General features: G+C 40.3%; 3 protein-coding genes across 20 annotated transcripts; all 3 read left to right on the top strand.

The window, feature by feature from the left end:
• Window positions 1–546: 546 nt before the first annotated feature.
• LOC105836414 (protein hu-li tai shao) lies at window positions 547–21392 on the top strand. 18 transcript variants are annotated; one of them, XR_004964191.1, is made up of 17 exons: window positions 547–639; window positions 6628–6762; window positions 6933–7119; window positions 7196–7578; window positions 7782–8231; window positions 8320–8456; window positions 8535–8652; window positions 11197–11316; window positions 11429–11521; window positions 11732–11927; window positions 12075–12212; window positions 12345–12416; window positions 12878–12952; window positions 17833–17900; window positions 18424–18567; window positions 18871–18946; window positions 19148–21392. XR_004964191.1 is itself a non-coding variant. In XM_036290308.1 (16 exons), the coding sequence occupies exons 1-15, from the start codon at window positions 562–564 to the stop codon at window positions 18550–18552; spliced, it is 2364 nt and encodes a 787-aa protein (XP_036146201.1). In that variant the 5' UTR covers window positions 547–561; the 3' UTR covers window positions 18553–18567; window positions 19148–21392. The 18 variants fall into 18 exon arrangements, 14 of the variants coding, with proteins under 14 accessions (XP_036146201.1, XP_036146200.1, XP_036146206.1 ...); XR_004964190.1 differs by having other exon boundaries at window positions 18795–18946; XM_036290308.1 differs by lacking the exon at window positions 18871–18946 and having other exon boundaries at window positions 18439–18567.
• Window positions 1288–4042, top strand: LOC118646740. The gene is made up of 2 exons (XM_036290319.1): window positions 1288–2905; window positions 3525–4042. Exons 1-2 carry the CDS (start codon window positions 2663–2665, stop codon window positions 3702–3704), a joined length of 423 nt encoding a protein of 140 aa, XP_036146212.1. The 5' UTR covers window positions 1288–2662; the 3' UTR covers window positions 3705–4042.
• LOC114255734 lies at window positions 12959–17401 on the top strand. The gene has a single exon (XM_028195244.1). It carries the CDS (start codon window positions 13978–13980, stop codon window positions 16549–16551), a length of 2574 nt encoding a protein of 857 aa, XP_028051045.1. The 5' UTR covers window positions 12959–13977; the 3' UTR covers window positions 16552–17401.
• Window positions 21393–21507: the final 115 nt, after the last annotated feature.

The raw sequence follows: 21507 nt of genomic DNA, 5'->3' as shown, positions 1-21507 counted from the left end.
ATTGTATACAAGATATCGATCAATATTATTATTTAAATCGACGAAACGTGAATCAGTTTAACACAAATGATCGATTCACTTGACAAGAATGTTTACTGTAAAATTGCTAAGCATATAAGACTCATAATTTAAATTGATGATTAGGCTAATCGACAATTTGTCAAACCATCTTTGTATTATTATTTTATTAATAGATTAATTAGTAACTAATTTGTTTTCTCAACACGAGAAAGATTTTTGTATTCACTTATTTTTTGTTTTTCCAAATTTGCATTATCTTAAACTGAAATCATATTAGCTGCCCGCAGCGATCAATCGCTTCAACGGTAACATTGTCAAATTAATAAAAATCTCTTGTAAGAATCTTTATTGCCGTTTTATTTAAAACGAAATAACATTGGGCACATTGGGAAAGGACAGTGAGAAAGAATAAAGCGCGCTCTCTGTGTTTTAATTCAAGAGACAGATATCGATATCGAATTCTGGAGAGAAGGAGAAAGAGAAAAAACTCTGTACGGAAGCGTGTTGGCAGTCCTGCTGCCGCAAAAGTTGCCGCGACCAATGACAGGTGGCGGCAGGAATCCGTGCGATTTCCCAAAGCTTCGACGGTCACCGATGGTCATCAACTCGTCACTCGAGGTCCGTGGCATAAGTTATAAGGCATTCATGGCCGGTTCAAGCAATCGCCGCGCGGTGTTTACTCGGAAAGCGTCCGCGATCGGTAACGGTGACCGATAATCGTCAGCACTGTCAGCAGCTCGGAGGATTGATTCCGCGCATTTTGGCTGCGCGGCTCTTTCGACGGGAGCCCCGGGAGGTGAGGTGATTGCTCCGGAGAAGATCGCGAATCGAAACGGTATCGCGCGCAGCGTTTTCGCAACCCGTCGATGCGCGAACGATAAACCTCGTGCAGTCGGACGGAGGAGGAACTTGTGCGGGAAATCGGCTACGGCGTCGGTCAAGAGGAGCGTCGGGCTCGACGACGCCGGTCGAGGCAGAGAAAGAGAGAGAGAGAGAGAGAGAGAGAGAGAGACGGACGGACGGACAAGAGGCAGTGACGGAGGCCTCGGAGGCGGCAGAGAAGGGGGAGGAGGAAGAGGTGGCGGGGGGAAGCTGTTCATCGAACGGAACAGCCGCGCGCGCGGAGGAGCGGCGATACGGCGGTGGAGCGCGGCGGCCCGAGCTGCGTTCGTTGTACGGTTCGTGAAACGGGCGCGGGCATATCACGGGAAAGGAGGAGGCGGCGGCGGTTGGCGGCTAGGATCCCTTGGCTAGGTAGGTAAGTGATGACGCGCTTCGCCGACGTACGACGGGCGCGACGTGCGTGACCCGCGGCGACGGACGCCGCGAGGGCCGACGGCGATGGCCATCGTCGTAGGACCTCGCACCTCGGCCTCGGCGGCGGAGCCGGAGTCTCGGCGCTCGGTGCCGTGCTTCCTCGCGCGCGACGATGAATGACGTAGGCGTGAGGGGTGTGTCGCGGGCCCTTGTGTGGCTTCTACGGTTGCACGGCGCCGCGCTGCGTCAAGTCGCGTCGCGACGCGACGTGGCCACGCGGCCCTCCGGCGCCGGGGCCGCTCTCTGCCGCTCTTCGCGGTGGCGCGTCACCATTAAAAACCGAGACGAGCTCCGCTTTCGTTTCCGCCGGTACCGAAACAATCGGGGACCTCGAAATTTGCCTGCCTTTCCCTCCTCCCCGAGCACGTCGCCATTTGCACGGTCCTCTCTATCACCGTGTCTCCGGACGCTCCCGCGCGGGGCCACCCCGTCGTTACTCTCTCTTATCGCGGCACTCGCGCGCGATGGGCGGCGATCCGTCGCGGTCGTCGCGCCTGGCTAATTGTGCGCTAATTATGTCGCCCGTGTCGCGGAACTGCTGCCGTATATCAACCTGTCCGTCGGCACCCCGGCCGATTGGCTTCGCCGAATGGCTCTTGGTTCCGTTGTGTCGGCAGTAGTTTCGCGTATTTCGCGTTGTTACTACCGAATTCCAATCCCCGACGCACGCACTCGTTCCTCTAGCCGTAGTCTATAGATAGACGTATAAGGGGGGAGAGAGAGAGAATGTGTGTACGAGAGAAAGAGAGAAAATCACCGTCTATTTATCTTTCGATACTCTCATATTTTGATTATTTACATTCTGATAATTTCGATTGTGTCTACTCGCTACAACAACAGGTTTTAGGGACCTACATTCGAGACCGCTCGAGGCACTTCAAGTGAGAGCGGACGTTACGCGATGTGAACACGCGATGAACCGTCTGACGTAGAAGGAAAAAATTGATACATATATAAACACAAAAACGCGACAAAAAGAGGATAATATTAAGCCGGGGCCGGATAATCGGCGGCCGTCGTGTGATCCAGCCCGCGTGATCGATCGCCTCTTTTCTTTTATCGCTTCTTTGTCTTCCCTTCTCTCGTTCTTCCTCCTTCGGTTACGGTTACTTTCGTTTCTCGCTATAGCTGATAGCGTTTCAGGACGCTCGCTCGTTCGCTGGCTACGCGACGGGCGTAATCTCCGATTAACCATGACGTCATTGCGTTAAGTGTCCGTCGCCGTCCGGCGTCGCGTCGGGCCGGTCGACGATAATCCGCGTACGCTCGTTCGTATACGTTTTGGCGTATGATGTCAGTCAGTCAGTCAGTAGAGTAGCGACAAATGTTCGATGGCACGATGCCATTTTGTCAAAAGTCACCTGGCCCAGATCTCTGGATCTCTGGATTTCCAGAGATCCGTGCCGTCCGCGTTGGTCCGTTCGTCGTTGAATTTCCCGATCGACCTCGGCGATTTATCGTCGCCGAGCGTTATCGATCGCCCGCCCCGCTGCTCCCTGATAATTACGTGCGCTTGAACGTCGATTCGTCGAGGGAGAAGTCTGACTGGCTTAGGGCGATGCTCATGGTGTGCTATTTTGTATTTAACATCATCTCACGTACCTACGATTTTTAGATGTTTCCCTCCTTGTTGAGTCTTGAGACGTGGACAATTTTTAATTGTAAATTTAACAATATATTACATCCATTTTTACAATTGCATTAAAATTAATATTTTTATACGCACAACGTCTATTTCTATTGAACAATACATTTTCAGATTATTTACTTTATTTTCTTGTTACTAAAATTTTAAAAAATTTCAAAAATCTATTGTATAAACACTTTAAATTTTATTGTGATTCTAAGTTTAGCTGTTCTAACAAAATAAATAAATTTTTCTCATTTAACGGAACAACTTTCTGCGTTGCAATGAAATTTTACCTAAATCATTTAAATCACTTAAATTACTTGCATAAAAGAATTTAAGTTTTTGTTATACTCTGATACATTTCCACATTAGAGTACATTTTTATTTTTTATAAAAATGATTTTTTTTTTTACCCAAGTGGAGAATCGGCGCCCCCATTTTTTTATACTAATTTCAAATGCAATATAAAACGTAGAACAAAAAGTCCACAACTTTTTATTATTTTGAAAGTAAGTGGGATACATCCTTGAGATCAAGCAATGAAAATCGCTCTTAGAAATTCGGAAACCGGTTGACTAGCATAGAGTACAATAGGGGCTCGACGAATCCGCTCCGCATCTCTTCGGAGACCTGCGAACAAGTGCGATCTGCGGAAGAGACGAGCACGTGTGCAGGTGCACACGAACGCGCACGCACGCACTGCGTACAATTCCACGGCTACGAGTTGCGTAAGTGACTAATCGTTGTATCATACGAGTCCTCGCGTCGAGCGCCGTCGCAACGTGAGCAGTTTCGAGAGCCTTCCACCGTTTTTTTCTCTTTTCGATCACGCTTTTGCCGGACTCGGGGTCCGAGTTAGAGACAGAATGAGAAAGGGAGAGGGAGAGAGAGAAAGCGGCTGACAATGGATCGTTGAGTCTCGACGCGGGATACCGTCTACGTTCGACTATAATTCGCGGAACGCTTCCCGTGGTTTCAGTGCCGCTTTGAGGCAAAGATGAGACGTGCAGGGAAATCTTTTTGTATTTCCGATTCCCGAATACCTGAAAGAGAGACGAGAGAAGGAAGCGAGACTGGCCGACGCAGAAAACGTGCGGAGCGCGACGTCCGAACCGACTCCCCGTCCCTGGTTCCTCTCTATTTTAAGACGAGGACTCGCGGACTCGCGCCAGTGAGCATAGCGGCCCGGCCCCGCGATCGCTTTCATTCAGCCTGCTGCCGCGGGCGCGCCGGAGACTCGGAGAGAGCCGCGTTGTGTGCAGCGTTATCGTCGCCGAGATAAGCGATATTTACGAGTTACGGGACGAGAACGCGAGAAGATGGAACCCCACTGATCCACGGGATAGAAGTCGCCGTTGTGCTCGCGGACGAGACTTCGCGCGAGCGAGGACGACGTATACACCCGGGGAAACTGATGTACGCTTCGAATTTACACCTCGTGTAATCTTCCCTCCGTCTGCTCGAAAAGATTGTGTTGTCGTCGAGCATACGTACGGGAATACGTTGCGTTGACGTAACGTCCTCTTTTTTTTTTTCCCCTTCTCTCCCCTCCCCCCCCTGTCGATTGACACTCGGTCAATATCGTGGCACCGATATTACGCGTATCGTGCCGTCAACGAAGCCAACGCGCGTATAGCGAGGGACTTAAACGGAGCCACTTACGCCGAATACCTCAACCCCTTAACGTTAATTACCATCAATTCGCAGCGAGTCACCGTTCACGGTCGCCACGGTGCATTTTTTGTTTTTTTTTCCTTCGAGCGACGTTCCCCGAATTCGGTCAAAGTGTATCGAAAGTACGTGCGCGTCTTGGCTGACGAAAGCGAATCTCGTTGTCGAGTGTCCGTCGTACTTGGCAAAATTTCAATTGGCGATATTCTACGAATACCATGTGCGTTATTTTCGCGTTGGGTAAAATTCGCGTTTACTAGCAATTTACATTACACATGTATGTGTGTAAAATTTATTTCAACATCAATTTTTTAACATAAATCTTAATATTGATACAAAAAAAATGTATACTCGATATAAATATCAATTTTTTATCACATTTAATACGAAAAGATATTAGCGTTGTTAACGAAAAATGCATATGCGTAAATAGATATGTAAGCAAAAATATAGTAACGGGACACATAATAGGATGATGAGATAATCGACGAATATAAATTTCAAACGTAGAACGCAGCGCCAAGTAAACAGAACGGCCGTCTCCCGACTGACTTTTATTCTCGCGTTAAGTCCATGGGATTATCGATTACTATCCTTCTATCAAGAGTATCAAGAAACACGAGACACATATAAAATGATGCGGAGGGAAAGATTCGGTCGTATGTACAATCGGACAGGTTCGATTACGTTTCGCGCTTGCGTGCTGCGTAATCCTGTGGTCAACCGTCGTGCCTTTTCTCTCTCTCTCTCTCTCTCTCTCTCTCTCTCTCTCTCTCTCTCTCTCTCTCTCTCTCACGCGCGCTCTTTTTCTCTCTTATTTCGTTGGTTGTTTCGTTCGTTGCAGCGGAAGTGCACACGCATGACGCACGGTTTTCCGGCATGGTGACCAAGTCGGAAACTCGTCGAGTCGCACAGAGGCGACGCGACGGAGCGATTCAATCGGTCGGTCTCGCTGACGGGAAGCGGCCTGTCGATTTCGCAGGCTATCTTCGTGGGCGATCTCTCGCGTCGCGCGTATCGATCTTGATGAGAGAACGACGACGTTGCCAGGCGAAAGGGAATACATTTCGCGAATTAGAACGCGCCGTTGCGGTCGCGCGCGACGGTAACGATGCTCACGCCAGCGAAACCTTCGTAGCGTGGGATATCCGGCCGATGGGTGGATGGAGGGGACGCGGACGGTGCGGCGTGAAAAGGTGAAAAGCGCGATGCAGCCGTAGGATGAGGAGGACGCGCGTATACGGGAGCGTATGTTGCGTGGCGAGCGATGCACCGGTACTTGGCGTAAGGAAAGCCAAGCGGTGAACGACCGTTGACACAGATATCCCGAGCCGAGCGAACGTCGGCGCGACCGTAAAATAACCGGCACAGTTGAGCATTCTATTTTACATCGTTAACGCGACGGGACGACGCCCGCGGGTAATTAAAAAAAGGGCGGGAGGGGGAAGGGAAAAAAGGGAAACGGACGTGGGACCTCCGAAACGTCCTCCCTCGCGGCCGCCGAATAAAGGGGAACGCGTACGCGGTTCGCACGCACACGATTCCCGGTAGTAGGGCCCCGCAACTTTATTGATCGCACACCGGTAAGGTGTCCTCGCACCGGATTCGGGAGAAATGAGTATAAACGCCGCGTGCACGAAACAACGGTATGACCGACGCTTCGGCGAAATACTGCAGGCCTTCGATACTTTCAGTTGTCAATCGAGTCCATTCTTTATTGTCCACTGTTAGACCGGGCGCCTTAAGAAATCGTTCATTGCCACGCGGAGTAATGGTTTATTTATTATCAATTTATTTGTATAATATTATATAAAAAATGAATTGATAATAAACAATATATATCATTAAATTGATATTAACATATTTCTATTTTGGTGATTGTATGCGTTTCTACTTTTAATATCTTACATGATTTGAAATATTATTTATGTTGAAAATGTCAAGATTTCTGTTAGTTGGCGATAATATTAGAACATGACATCTTACAGTTGCCGGTACTTGTACGAGGCTCGAAAATGGCAGACACGAGCCAACAAGGATTAACCGAGCCACACACGAACGGAGTGGTGGACGGTTTGACGGAAGAGGAAAAAAGCAAGATGAGACCCGCCGATATCGATGCGGTAAGCTTCGTGGAATTCAACAATGTTTTTTTCAATAATAGAAATCGAAGAAAGTTTTACATCCAATGCTTGCTCATCCGGGTTTCGCCGGCGCGAGAAAGGCTTGAAAAACAAACGAATTAATCCGACCGTACAAACATGTTAAGTAAGAGAATTCTATTCATTTACAGGATATGAGAGAAATGGAGAGGAGAAAGAGGGTCGAGATGATGATGAACTCACGAATCTTCCGGGAAGAGCTGGAACGTATAATTGAGACACAGATGAGGGACGGTGCTGGACCCTCTGGTCTTCTGCAACAGATCTCTGATATGATGGGTGCACAGGGAGCCCGATTCAACGGCAATGTGTTCAAAAGTTAGTTCTGCTCCGCCTAAAACTGTTCTTTTTTTTTTTGCTTTTATCATTAATCGATTCGCTCGAAAATGTGCAGATTCGAATTGCGTCTTACCTATCAACGACATACGCGGCGTGGAAAGTATGGGATACGCCAAGGGTGAAAAGTTGTTGCGGTGCAAGTTAGCGGCGGTCTTCAGATTGCTCGATCTTTATGGATGGACGCAGGGCGTCGGCGGGCAAATCACCGCCCGTCTCAATCAGGATCAGGAACACTTTTTAGTGAATCCTTACGGGCTACTCTATCACGAGGTCACCGCCTCAAGTTTGATCAAGGTGGACATGCAGGGCACAATTGTCGAACAGGGGACGACGAACTTTGGCGTGCACGTCACCAGTTTCCAATTACACTCGACAATACACGCTGCGAGACCCGATATCAAGTGTATTATTCATATTACTACTCCGTCCGTTACCGCTGTGAGTAAACGTTCCGTCTCCGATTTCTTCATTCTCCGATAATTCGTTTCTCGTATGTCTCTCGTGTGTATGTTTCATATATCTCTTACGAGCATTTGCATATTACACTTGATTGCGCGACGATGCTTTAATGATTGGTGATGAACACATATTAGCTCTGCTCTGAAAGGAATTGATTGACACACGCGTGACATGTTACATAGGTTTCCTCCTTGAAGTGTGGATTGTTACCAATCGGTCAGGAGAGCATAGTAATAGGCGAAGTGAGCACCCATCAGTACATAGGAGGTTCAGTCGAGCCAGAGGAACGGGAGAAGATCGCTAGAAACCTTGGACCGATCAATAAGGTTATGCTTCTGACGAATCGCGGTGCCCTTTGCTGTGGAGAAACAGTGGAAGAGGCATTCTTTAATGTTTACAATACCGTAGTCGCTTGTGAGACGCAGCTGAAACTAATGCCCGCGGGCGTAGACAATCTAAGCCTTATCAGCGAGGAATCGAAGAAAGCTATATTCGAAGCGTCGCGAAAGCCACCGATTCCTCAACAACAGAGCTCAGCGGTAGAGTCGTCCGCTCTCGCCGAGAAACTCGAGAAACGCTGGAGAATCGGCGGCGCTGAATTCGAGGCCCTTATGAGAATGCTCGACAATGCTGTAAGTGTGTTTTAAAGAACTATTCGTCGCTGTAATTATAATACTAGTCCAAAATATATCTGAATTGCGTTCCTTCTTTTTTTCTCAGGGTTTCCGTACGGGTTACATATATAGAAATCCACTTGTAAAGGGAGAACTCCCAAAACCACGAAACGATGTTGAAGTTCCACCGGCCGTATCGTCCTTAGGATATCTACTTGAAGAGGAAGAATTGTATAAACAGGGGTAAGTTTATACTTTTTTGAGTATTCTTTACTGCGAAAATAAAGTAGTCGACGCTCAGTCAATTTCTCTTTTCTTCAGACTGTGGAAGGGCGGACGTAAAGGCACAGACAGATCCCGTTGGTTAAATTCGCCGAACGTATATCAGAAGGTTGAGATCTTGGAAACTGGAACACCCGATCCTAAAAAAATCACCAAGGTAGAAGTCATTACTTTTGAGAATAAGAACGACTAATTATTCACTCACTTGCAAAATTTATTACATTTAACATAAGCAAATACTCTTATTTGGCAATTATAATCGCGTATTGTGGCTGCTAATCGGATTACGATTGCATAATAACGAAGAAGAAAAGCTTTAAGTGTGTCAAGTGCAAAATTAAAATAGTTATAACATATTAATATACGTATATTAATAGTTATAACGTATTAATGGACTTGTAGAACTATTTATCAGATTTATTTTTTTTATATATTATTATTTTATTGTTTAATTTGATTTCAGAATATAATTCTCTTTGATAAATATTTTGCTTTGCGAGTCATATCGCAAATTTGTTTTAATTAAGAGAAAACAACTTGTCGATATTAGAATTTTCGTGAATTTAATACTACGTTAATGTTACGAAGATTCCTTAGTTTGTTTTCCGTGAATAAAGATTTTATTTTATCGAACATTGTTAACGATATTTTTAGCGATGATTGAGAAAGACAAATGCGCATATTTACGGCCGTAAATAGATAGTATATTCATATAAGCAGTGCGACATAATGCATTGATTATTCTGTTTTGTTAACAGTAAGTTGCATTTTATCACGCTATGTTGTGTAATTTTATCTTGATTTACCAAATTTTTTGTTTATTTAAATTTTACCGTAATTGTAACACATTTATTCATCACAATTATTTATATAAATTTTATGCATTCCAACTCGTGCCATTAATTATCAACATTAATTTAACTACTGATATGTTGAAATACGTTGGTCAACTTTATTTTTGGCAGACATTATATTAAACAAAAAATATTCAATATTATATTAAAAAGTTGGTTATATATATATATATATAAAATGATGACATATATATCGATATATTGCTCTTTTTAAATTATAGATATAAATTTAACTCTTGTTACAACAGAGCTTGATTAATTTAACAAAAGCTTATTAATGCGATATAACAAATCACTTAAAAGTTCAAAGTTGGAACAAAAATCACATTTTTAGATTTTATGCTTTGACCAATGTGTATATATGTGCCTGTGTGTAAGTACATGATTTATGTGTATGCATTGGTTATTTCATAACATATATTAACGGAAAAATGTCATTTTTATTATTTACTCTAGGAAAACAAATTTTGTCGCATAAATTTTTAATGATGTACGTAGAATGTAACTTCTGCGATACATGATTCTGCGTATTAACTATTTCATATCAGCATTATTTCATATCAGTTAGTATATTCAAATTATATTACAAGTATTAATTTTTTATTTTAATGTATTGCTAATGTAAAAATATTTTATAAATGCGATGATTCAATATAACATTTTTTTTCTTTGCATTTATCTGCATTTTAACAAAGATTGATGGCATGATTAAGTAAACTCATTTTACTACTAAAGAAATATTTCCTCTTAGTATATCATTATTTAGCAAAGAATAAAGAATCTTATACAGTAATATATAATGAGAACAATAATGAAGCACGAAAAACGGGAAACAGAATGAAAGCGGATAAGTATTTCCGCAAAAGTAACGAAATATTAACATGTTGAATTCCAGTCAATCGTTAGTATAAGTACTTTTACATATAAGACATTAACGACTGTTCTTCTGTAGCTTCTTGATGTTTAAATAAAGTTATACATGCTGTTTAAAGAGGATGATTATATCAACTTTAATGAAACTTCGACTTTAATGGCGTCCCAAGTATTATTTATAGCCTACAGACGCTACGTTAATAAATTTAGCGCTTTCTATAATGTGTCAAGTTATATGTATGTGTCGTCTACAATATATTTATTGACACTAATTAGATGATTCTGAGATTATCTATTCTGCGAAATTACCTTCTATTAAGAGTAACCTTGTGCGCAATCTTGGAGCAAAATTTTCATACGTATAATAAAAATATAATATATTATAAAACTTTATGGCATTTTATTTTGCTATATATTGTATAAGGCAGGAATAAAATAACAATTTATAATATATTCTCTTATCGTATCTTCTCTCTCTCTCTCTCTCTCTCTCTTTCTCTCTTTCTTTCTTTTTTTCTTTCTTTCTCTCTTTTACTTAAGCATTTTTCAAATGCACTTTTGCCACAATACATATAAGATATGTTTTTATAAATATAAAACATATGTTTTTATAAAACAAGTGTTTCTCATGACTCTTTGTATGAATGTGTGCCTGATCTCGTCATCAAGATCTCGTTGACTTGGTTCTACTGATCCCACTGCATTTACAAAACCAGATTAAGTGACCCTTCATATTTCGCAAATTTAAGCTATTTTCATCAAACTAATGTTAGACATAGTAATTAATGTTGTCAGATTGTCAAGTTGTATATTTATACGTAGTATGTAATTGTATCGAATTTTGTTTTCTCTAAAAGGAAGAAAAATATGTAGCAGGCACACATAGCATGCAAGAGTCTTACTTTATATTAACACAATTGTTTCTCACAATGATTTGAAGGGGGTCGACTAATATTCTGGTTTTGTATGTGCAGTGGGTGTCTGATGGATCTCCTACTCATCATAGCAGCAGCACACCAGTCAAGATAGAAGGTGCTCTTCAGTTTGTTCCGAAAAATACCAATCCAAAGGAGTTCAAACAAATACAACAACAGGTAAGTATTCTTAGTTACATTTGCATCATACCCTATTTGTTTTTGTTTCTGCTCTTCCTATATATATCAGCTAATTTACGGGAACGTACAAATTTGACTTTCATCTCCCTAGATTAAAGATTACCGACGAGCAGAGAAAATATCGGCTGGTCCGCAATCCCATATATTGGAAGGTGTATCATGGGAGGAAGCTAAGAAAATGCAGGTATACAAGTTTAAGCGAGTCTTTCTCAATTCAAATTAGATACATCCCATTTAATAAATTTAGAAAAAAAAGAAAATTTGCTGTTAAGTAGCAATAATCACTGTTTTGGTTTGAATTTGAATTGAAACAATAGCATCTTTCTGACTATTAGTTATTTGATAAATCCGTGCAAAAAATACGTCTTTAACTTGCATACTCGTTGTTTACAAGGACGCGACAATTAGTGGTACCGGAGAACAAGTAGTTTTAGTAGGAGCCGCTAGCAAGGGTATTATACAGCGTGGTTTCCAACACAATGCGATGGTGTACAAGACACCTTATGCCAAAAATCCTTTCGACGCCGTCACGGATCAAGAGTTGGATCAGTACAAGAGAGAAGTCGAACGCAAACAGAAAGGAGATCCTTGTTAGTTCCATTCGTCGTTTTCCAATCTTTTCCTATATTTGCATGCATCTTGCATTCGTATCCTGTATTTTAGAATTAATCTGTGTCAATTTCCAATGTTCACTGGATGTTGAACGGGACCATTAATATTACCTATTCTGTAAATAGACGATGAATCACAATCAGAATCCGAGGCCTTGTCGTCCTTTAACATCAGTCGTGCGACGCATGAATCCAGCACTGCCAAGAGTCCTATTCAGTCACCGGTTTCTGTTACTTCTGAAACAGAAGAAGAGAGTAGAGACGGTAAATTCATGTGCTTAATTTACGGGTTTCCATACATACCGTAGAATTTACCACGTTTTTGACCTTTCAATATTTGTACATTTTTATTTTCTGCGTTATTAACGAATATTCGCGTGTACTCCTTTGCCACAGAACCCCGAGTATTGCGAATAGAAACGAAACAAGTGCCTGCGCCGAGTCAACCCGAAGTTGTGTTAAGCGACGGTGAGTTTTTCCCCCATCTTTTTTCTTTTTTTTTTTTTTTAATTTTAAATGAGCATTATACTATCAGCCTGCCTAGATATTTTACGAATAATTAACAAAGACACAATGAGACGTTTGCTTTAATTAAACTCCGACTCTTGCATGACCATAATTTTTCATTTGCGGGTACGTAACATTCGCGTCTCTGCCTTTGTAACAAATTCACTAATTATTAGACTATAGCACATTATAATCACGCATAAAGATATATAATTTTGCACGAATTAGTCGGTGTTTGTTTATCGTAATGGTAAATGCCCAGTGTGATGATTTGTAAGAGTACACCTACATCTATAATTTCATGATCGGAGGTACTATGTATATATAGCATTATCGAGCGTCATGTAACGACATTGGATCACAAGGAATATTTTCTTGATGAATAGATGTGAATCGTATGTGTATTTATTTTTGATATGCAGTGGATGATGCTACTACACAGTACCTTAATGAGATGCGCTACAAAATGACTGAGCGACAAAGCAGTTATAAAGGAGGTGAGTTCCATTCTACACAAACAAATTGAAATCTAATATATCCTTCTGAAATCTCCTTCTGGTGCGTATTGTTTACGATGTTTGACTGAAGAAATATGACATTAATGAAAAATGCATAAAAGAAAAAGATTATATGAAGTTATGATTATTTATTCGAAAATATGAAGCTTGAGCTTTGATATAAAGTATACATTATCTTCAGTTTAACTTCGTACATAACTTGTATTCAATTTAATTAATTAATTTTGTTTGGTTGAGATATATTTCATCTGGTGTAAGCTGCACCTTTTCCGGTATGGATTACACTCCCCATCCGCAATAATTACATAAAACGCATATACAGACATTAAAGATTGAATGAATACATTCGTTTTCACGTTATCAGTGAAATGTATGCAAACCCATCAAGTTTGTCATGCTTTTGTCTACATATACGGCATGTGTCTCGAAAGCTTTTTTTTTACCGCTGGAATAACGATCACAAATGCTTATGCCAATATCTGACATTCATGCTCTTTTATTAATCTTCTTCGTTAATTTTCTCTTTATTTCTGTCAAACACGCTGTAAAGATGTTGAAAAATCACATGTGTTTATATTAAATTCGAAGTGTGAATTCCATCTGGACCTCAGGTGGAAATCACATTTGAGATTATTTTTTAACGGGAATCTTACTAATTAATGATAAGAATTATTAATTAATATAAATTCAAACTTTGTTTTTTTTCCATTGTAACGCAAATCGCGATGAATCATATTCGGGTTAAAACGAACAAACAGCGAGTTTGTGTGCGATAATACATCTCTAAAAAAGCATAAAAATAAAGAGACGCATAGCCAGAAGATGTAGAGCTTCTTCGGCTGTAGCTACCACTACTTAACAGTATTTAGCTCAGCGTAAGCAACGAAGAAGACTCGCAAAGGAGAGTATCTGAGTGGTCGTGAACGTTCTCTCCGTTTCTCCGAAACGAGCAAACCGATCGATCGTTCGCCAGTTCCCAAATTCAAGACGTACATTTGGACATAATGGTTGCAGATTGCGAAATAGCCAGCAATTACAGCAGCGTGAGCAGCGAACGTGCGCGAATGTACTGCGGCGGAATGTATCAGCGGTTCTCCGAGCGTCCTTACGATAGCCTTCGTTTGGAGAATGTTAGAGTCTCAATGACCGCTGAACGAAAGAAACCTGTTCTAATTACACGTTCGAGAACGCTTGTTAATGGACGAAGCCAAGTTGAATCAAACGCAAAGATCTCTCGGGAGATGAAGGCTTTCGGAAAATCGCGTTATGAAGCGAGACGAAAATTTTTCGAAGATCTGGAATGTCAAAAGAATTCAGCGACGGACTTGGTCATGTTGTCAGAAACAAAAGCAACGTGCATAAATGATAGGAAAAACAAGTCAATGTTTGAACAAATTTCCACGATATATCCGAACAAAGAGAAACTGCGCGTGAAACTGTATGATACATCTCTCATAAAAGCGAATAGGAAAGAACATGTTGAAAATCTGGACAGCGATACGCAGTCGAGCAACAATATCGCGGTGCATTCCGTGGCATGGACGAATATCGCGCAGCCGAGTTTCGTTGAACGTGTTAACATGAAAAAGGCGAATTCGCGTAATATTGTGTCCTATATAAATGGTACTATTCAAACAGAAGAGGAAAAAGGACATTATGAAAGAGCTGAATGTCCAACGGTCGAGATGATTACTTCTATAAAAACATCTTCAACGACTTGTGAAGATAAATCGGATTCTACGGTCGGTATGGATAACGAACAACAACGGGATACAACGAATACGGAAATGACACTTGCCCGCAATTGCGCTAAAACATTTCAATATGATAACAATGATAACGAGGAAAACTTACAGTTGAGCGATTTATCTTCCAATAACTATGATGGGCGTTCCAGCGATCATTATGAATACGATGATGATAAAGAGGCGTTGGCAGATAAGGAAATGAACAACGAGTTAAAATCGTCGGTGGAGCTGAAGAAAGAAAACGTTCGATCTTGGATCGAAACCATATGCGATAGCAACTGGTCGAACATCTCGGAAACCGATAAAGCATATGAATCATATTGCAATGATATTACAAAGATTGTCGAGAGTATCGACGTGAACATTGCCTCGTCGAAGACGGAATTGGACGCGTTACCCGATACTGACGCTTGCGTCAAGTACAATCTGGACTCTGCGAATATGAGTCTCATTTACAGCTTGACTCCACCGGCGGCCGTTGATCAGGATGAGAGTGGCAATGATGATACTTCGCAGGACATAGCGGAACGCTCGTCAGAATGGCAATCCGATTTAACAAGAAGCGACAACGATGAACCATTGAGCGATTACATATGGATAGAGCCGGAGGCGACTAAAACGGAGTGCGTCAAGTCCACGCGAGATCACAGGTCGTCGAGCGGTAGTAGCTGTGGAGAATTAGATCAGCCCGTATCCGAGAGGGATTCGGGAAGTGGTTCCGACATACTCGAGTTACCGAGCTACACGTTTCGCGAACTTAAGGATATCGACGGCGAGATCTTCCTCAACGGAATCAATGAATCTGCCAACGAGATCATCGCTGATCTCAACGCGTCTGTCGAAGCGCCGTCGTCTTATGAGGCTGTGGAAGTTGCACAGCAAATTATTACCGAGATTATCGAGTCTATTTACATTCTGCTGCATTTAGATTCCTCTATTTATGACCTCAGCGTCTTGAGAGAAATTGTATGTAACTTGATCAACAATTACCATCGCGAGTGCTTACTTATAGAATCTGGCGATCAAGCGTACATTTCGAATGTTGACGCGACGAGCGACAACAATATTGACAACATTTGTCGTATTAAAGGTTTTCTGGGAAATTTGTCGTCGAACTGTGACGATTACAATAAACGAGATTACGAAATAGAATTACATAAGACAGAGAATCACGAATCCCCAGCCGTGATTGAATTCTGCACTGTGGCGAAGAAGTTGCCGATCGTTGCTGTCGACAATAACGCCTTGGAATTAAACTTTCGTATTATCAAAGTCTCGACAAATGAGTACACGGATGTACCACCAGGTGCTCGTCTTCGCCTGTTCGGCGAAAACTCGATCGTCGTTGATCGCGGTCTCAAGATTGATAAATCTAGGGATAGTGAAAGTGCAGCTGTGATAAAATCAGAGATAAAAACCTGGCCGTGCGAACGATGCTTCTACTGCGAGGAGGAGGAATCGATAAGAGAGAAACTGAATTTGACGCCTATAAGCGAAGAGCCAGACGATGTTTCGCACGAGGCCATCGACACCGCTTTAAAAGACCTTGATGACGAATCGTTGTGTCACTTGAAAACTGGCGATGTTATCGAAGAGAATACGGCAGCGAATCCTATGAAGAAACACATTTCTCTCGACGATACCTATACAATTTCCGAAGTCAGCTCCGTCATTATTTCGGATAACGACGACGTTGACAACGATTTTGAGGGAGAATGCGTTTTGGAGGACATTGGAGATTCCTCCATAGATTGCATGTCATGTTCTTACGAGACTAAAGAGTTTATGTACCTGGAAAAAGCTCTTGCTGCTGAAACAACTCGCGACTGAGCGCGTAGCGCTTTGTCTTTACAAAATATGTTTATATTTTGTCTTAATTCCCACGATTGTTTAATTGAATTACTAAAAAATATCGTTTTCCTTGAAAAGAGGAAAAGTATTTTAACGATCAATTCGTTGATATGCAACTGCATCACAACAGCGTGCGGACTGGTTGTTCTATTTAATTTTTTTTAAGGATCTCTCTTAATATTGTTCACGTGCGAAGAACATTGCATCTAATAATTTGTACGCTCAATCTTGCATGCCATTTTCTACGCGTATTTTTAGTCTGTTTAATGCCGATTTTCTGTACATCTGGCAAAGAAAAACTTTGTGTAAGTACGCGTGCGTAAATGTTAAATGCTAAGAAATGTTATTTTATGTTTGTTAAGTTTTGATGATTTTACCTTTTCTCATAACTTTTACAATTTTACTGTCTCTTTATGCACGAACAAAGCGCAACTCTTGTGCGATTGACTTTAAGCACATCTGATCGAAAAAAAATTGACTATTTCTTACATATGCGAATCAACATTGACATTTATAATATACGAATATTAATATCGTCTATTTTCTAGTATTTTCAGTTTTGACTCTTCTTTTTTCTTTTTTGTTAAGTTGTGACTTAAGAATGAAATATTTTGTTATATAATCCAATATGTTAATTTTAATATTTTGCTTTCTGATATGTAATAATAAGTTTAATCAATTGTTATATTATGATTTACACTTACTACTTTTTTCTAAAAATATTGTAACTAAGTTAACTTAAATTGCGAAATGCTTATATATTTCATTTACATATTTTCAAGTATTTGCAACAGCTTCACAGTTTAATGATATAAAAGTTTGCACATAACGCTTCTTATCGTTTTTTTGCACCCATCTATTTGGATCTGCATTAACCCTCGCCGTTTATCCCGTTACCTTTTCAATGTGATATGCATCCTGCAAGCTGGGAATGATTGATATTAAAACGTGTTTGCTTGGGAATAATAGACCTTATGTAACAAATCAACGAGCAAGTATACTCTGACAAATACCAACCAACGTCGTTTTTTGAAAGGTAAGATATATCTGTCTTTTTCTCTCGCTTCTTTTAATTTTTCATAAAATACGAAAAACATTGACAGCTATGTAAATTTGATGATGGAATTAATTTTAATCTTTTGGCTTACAGATTACTTTGTAATTATAACAACTATCTTATTTATGTTACGGATTTGATAATATTATTATTACTACGATCTGAGAATTCACGTTCTGAATAATCAATTATTTGTGTTCTAGGAGAGAACACCGTAAACGGCGATCACTCGGACGCTCATCACAGTACTTTTTCGCATAGTAGCAAGGAGGTTTGTCACAATACTTTTAATATCAAAATTATTGGTATATTATATGCGAAGAAACGGGCATTAATTTCTTATACGTTTAATTACTCATATTTAGAGGGATTCATAACACATCAAGTTAATCTAGATCATTGCTTTTTTTATTATTAATTTTAGATTCACTCTCTAAATATTCTTGCCTTTTTTTTCTCCCATATATCACATTTTTCGTGCATTTGTTAACATATGGGATCGTTGATTTTATAATAATATATGAAATAAGACATTTCTCGATTTACAATATCATAAAATATAAAAGATATAGCCTGTCTGATTCGAGTAAATTGTCGCTTTACTTTTTGCACCAATTTTCACAGTACAGCTGGCATAGTCGTTAATAGATTCGCTTTCCACAAATTTTTCGATTGTATCGATTTGCATGCGATCGGATAATTGATTAATAAAACGATTAAGCGTAAAAGTTCGGCGCTCTATGCATGTGCATGCAGAAAGGTTTATGGTTACGGTTGGGACCTTCCGTGTTAAGGGTTCCATGTCACAGGATGTGAGCGTTAGCGAGGAATCGCCAAAGAAGGAAAAGAAGAAGAAGAAGGGCCTTAGGACGCCATCCTTCCTTAAAAAGAAGAAGGAAAAGAAGAAGTCGGTCGAGGCGTAGGTAGTTGTAGCTCAGGTAAGCGACCTACATTATTTTATATCTTAATTTCTGAATTTTGGTAAAGAATTTTGGTATTAACGTAAAGAAATAATAGATTTGCGGGAACAAATATATTAACGGGTCTGTTGAACGTCGTTATTTCTATTTTATGAGCATTAGTATGCTTACGCTAGAGCGTTTCTTACAATGTATGATCTACAAATCGATCATACGATCGAGCGAGTCGCTATTTCTTCTTTCAGACCTTTCCTCTCTTATAATATCGACTGTAATTTTGGAGAGTACCGCTGTTCTCCGATGAATAATGAAAAATTTCAGCAACTCGCTCGCTCGCTCAATCGATCGTCCCAGTCGACGTGGTTAATTCGTTGATCCCGGGCATTGCTCATTGAAGGTATGGAAGAAAAGTCAAAGCTTTTCCTTTAGAGATTAGACGCGCTCGCGCTGAATTTCATTCATGGCTGCAGCGAAGATTTGAGTTATGTTTTTTAATAGAATTACATTCACGTAAATAAAGAAATCAATATTAATATATAACGCAAACCATACGCAGAGAGACATTTTATTGACATTAAATTAATATGTATATTTCCAGACACTGCCACAAGCAAAAGCTTTTCGTAAAAAATAAAACGAATATGCAAATTTAAACTCAAGATCGAAACGAGCTCGGTTTAAAATAAAGAACGAGATTCGACGAGTAACGAAGCACGGACGAATGGCGGAGGATGAAACGGTGGTAGATGGAGGTGCGCGAGGAAAAAAGATCGAAGCGAACGAGCAACAATCACAACATCTTTCCAGGACTTAAGACTGCCATCGCATTACATCTACGATAAGGAAACTATATTGTACTGTTAATATTTTTACGTTTTTAATTTGTTAAGCGTCGCGCTAATGTATTTAATCCGCTATTTAATTTTGCCTCTCCTATCCCGTTTGTGTGTAACGCAATAAAGAGTTACGTATACATACTTTGCGACGAAGAGAGACAGACAGATAGAGAAAGAGAGAGCAAGACGTCACTATATTGTCGTCTTTGTTATTTTATTCATCAACGTTGACGTCGTTGCCGTTGTCATTGTCGTCGTCATCGTAATTCTTGTCTTTTATCTGCTCGTCATTGTCATCGATATTGACACCAACGTCGTCGCTGCCGCCGTCGTCGTCTTCGTTATCACTATCATTATCATCATCATCGTTATCGTTATCGTTATCGTTATCATCATTATTATTGCCACCATCGCAATTATCATAGTCATCTTCGTCGTCGTTGTCGACGTTGTTGCTATTATGGTCACCGTTGCTATTTGCTTCTACTCTATTTTTCCTCTATCTCGAAATTGTCTCAATTACTTGATTGTAACTTGATAATTTTTAGAATAAGAATAAATTTTGTATGGCCTCTTAAAACGGAGGGATAAAGCAACAGTTTGTGATGTGTAAACTTCAAAGATATGTAGATCGAATACAAAACTTTTATTTTATTTTACTTATTTTAAATAATTCGCGAATGTTACTGAGCGACATTGCAAATTCTTTATCGTGAAGAAAAAAAGAAGTAGAAGTGAATGCGAAAGGCTGTGTTCTAGAATTTGAAGTTGCGAGAGAAATGCGTTGCGGATCTCACGACTATTCTCTGTATCAAAAGCATCCTCGGACAATAGAAATCGCCTCTGACTCCCGGACTGATGTACTCGTCTTCGTGATATGTATAAAGTAATTTGTGCCGTACGATATCCTGTCGATTGCGATTGTTACCGAGTTGATAATTTTATTACAACTGTCTATCGATTGGCGCTTATATCGACATAATACTTTATAAATTAACTCAATAAAAAATTAGCATAATGCTAACAGTAATGCCTCACGGCGACATTCATCAACTTGTATTGTTACCAAATTCGAACAGTCGATAAGCTTAAACATGTTTATCAAAAAAGTAAAATAAGGTAGAATCAGAGTGGAACTGAAGTGTAATCGAAGTACGGCGGCGTGTGCTTTTACAGAATTTTCAATTTTATCTATATTCGACCTAACGAAATAGTTTAAACATCTCAAATCAAGTTTATTATGACGAATATTCATTGTACATATAGAAACGGAACCATGTAATAATTTTTGCTTTTTTTTTCCTTTTGTAACGGATTACTCATTGATGTGTAGAAACGTGCCTTTCGTACCTTTGTCAATCGATTAGTCTTCGACACTCGTTTAAATCTATATTTGCTGATTTATCACACAATTGAATGAATCGTTCGATTTTGCCTTTGGTCGTCGCGTGTCATTTGCAGTTGAATAACAGCTTTTTGCAGTAACTTCAACAAGTCGAACTTGGTTGGTTGGATTGAGTAAGTAAGAATATCTCCCAGAGTCGTGTCGTCATACGTTTTAATTAAGTAAGAAATTACTTAAGGAGCGATCTCAAAGTCGCGAATGCGGAACGTTTCCGCAATTGCAATTCTTTCGCGATTTTCTTTGGCTTGTTGAAGCTGTCGAGGAGTGTTGTTCAAATTGACAATTCGAGCACTAATGATTACATTCTTTATTCGTAAATTGACGATCGACCGCTTATGCAACGTATGTTTTGTACAAATAAAGTCGGCGTTATATATAGATATAACATATGATATATATAACATATGTATAACTGTACGTATATCTGCGTGGAACACGAGCTGTGTTGTACGTAGAATCGAGTATATGTAAACGAGGATATATAGTGCTGTTTTAACAATTTGAGCATTATAAATCATTTATGCTCGAAGTGGCTGGAAGGACTCTAGACGAGTAAATAATAATGAAAACGAAATAAAGCGCACATGCACATTGGCTTGCAAGTTTTTTTGTTTTTATCAATGCATGCGCGAGGTGAAAATTTTAATATATTTTATGTTTCGTTGTTTTTATCCAGATTGATGTTGACGACCGTGATTATTATTATTATTATTATTC

Source organism: Monomorium pharaonis, chromosome 7 (genome assembly GCF_013373865.1).
Source record: "Monomorium pharaonis isolate MP-MQ-018 chromosome 7, ASM1337386v2, whole genome shotgun sequence".
Taxonomy (NCBI): domain Eukaryota; kingdom Metazoa; phylum Arthropoda; class Insecta; order Hymenoptera; family Formicidae; genus Monomorium; species Monomorium pharaonis.
Note: the sequence above shows the minus strand (reverse complement) of the source record. Positions and strands in the feature narration are given on the sequence as shown.

What these genes read in the sequence shown, in the direction of transcription:
- LOC105836414 (XM_036290306.1), top strand. Translation starts at nt 562, where the DNA reads ATGACAGGTGGCGGCAGGAATCCGTGCGATTTCCCAAAGCTTCGACGG. An exon ending in TCATCAACTCGTCACTCGAG is followed by an intron (nt 640 to 6,627) that starts GTCCGTGGCATA and finishes GACATCTTACAG; the next exon opens with TTGCCGGTACTTGTACGAGG. An exon ending in ACAAAGCAGTTATAAAGGAG is followed by an intron (nt 12,953 to 17,832) that starts GTGAGTTCCATT and finishes TTTGTGTTCTAG; the next exon opens with GAGAGAACACCGTAAACGGC.
- LOC118646740 (XM_036290319.1), top strand. Translation starts at nt 2,663, where the DNA reads ATGTTCGATGGCACGATGCCATTTTGTCAAAAGTCACCTGGCCCAGAT. An exon ending in GGCTTAGGGCGATGCTCATG is followed by an intron (nt 2,906 to 3,524) that starts GTGTGCTATTTT and finishes AATCGCTCTTAG; the next exon opens with AAATTCGGAAACCGGTTGAC.
- LOC114255734 (XM_028195244.1), top strand. Translation starts at nt 13,978, where the DNA reads ATGGTTGCAGATTGCGAAATAGCCAGCAATTACAGCAGCGTGAGCAGC.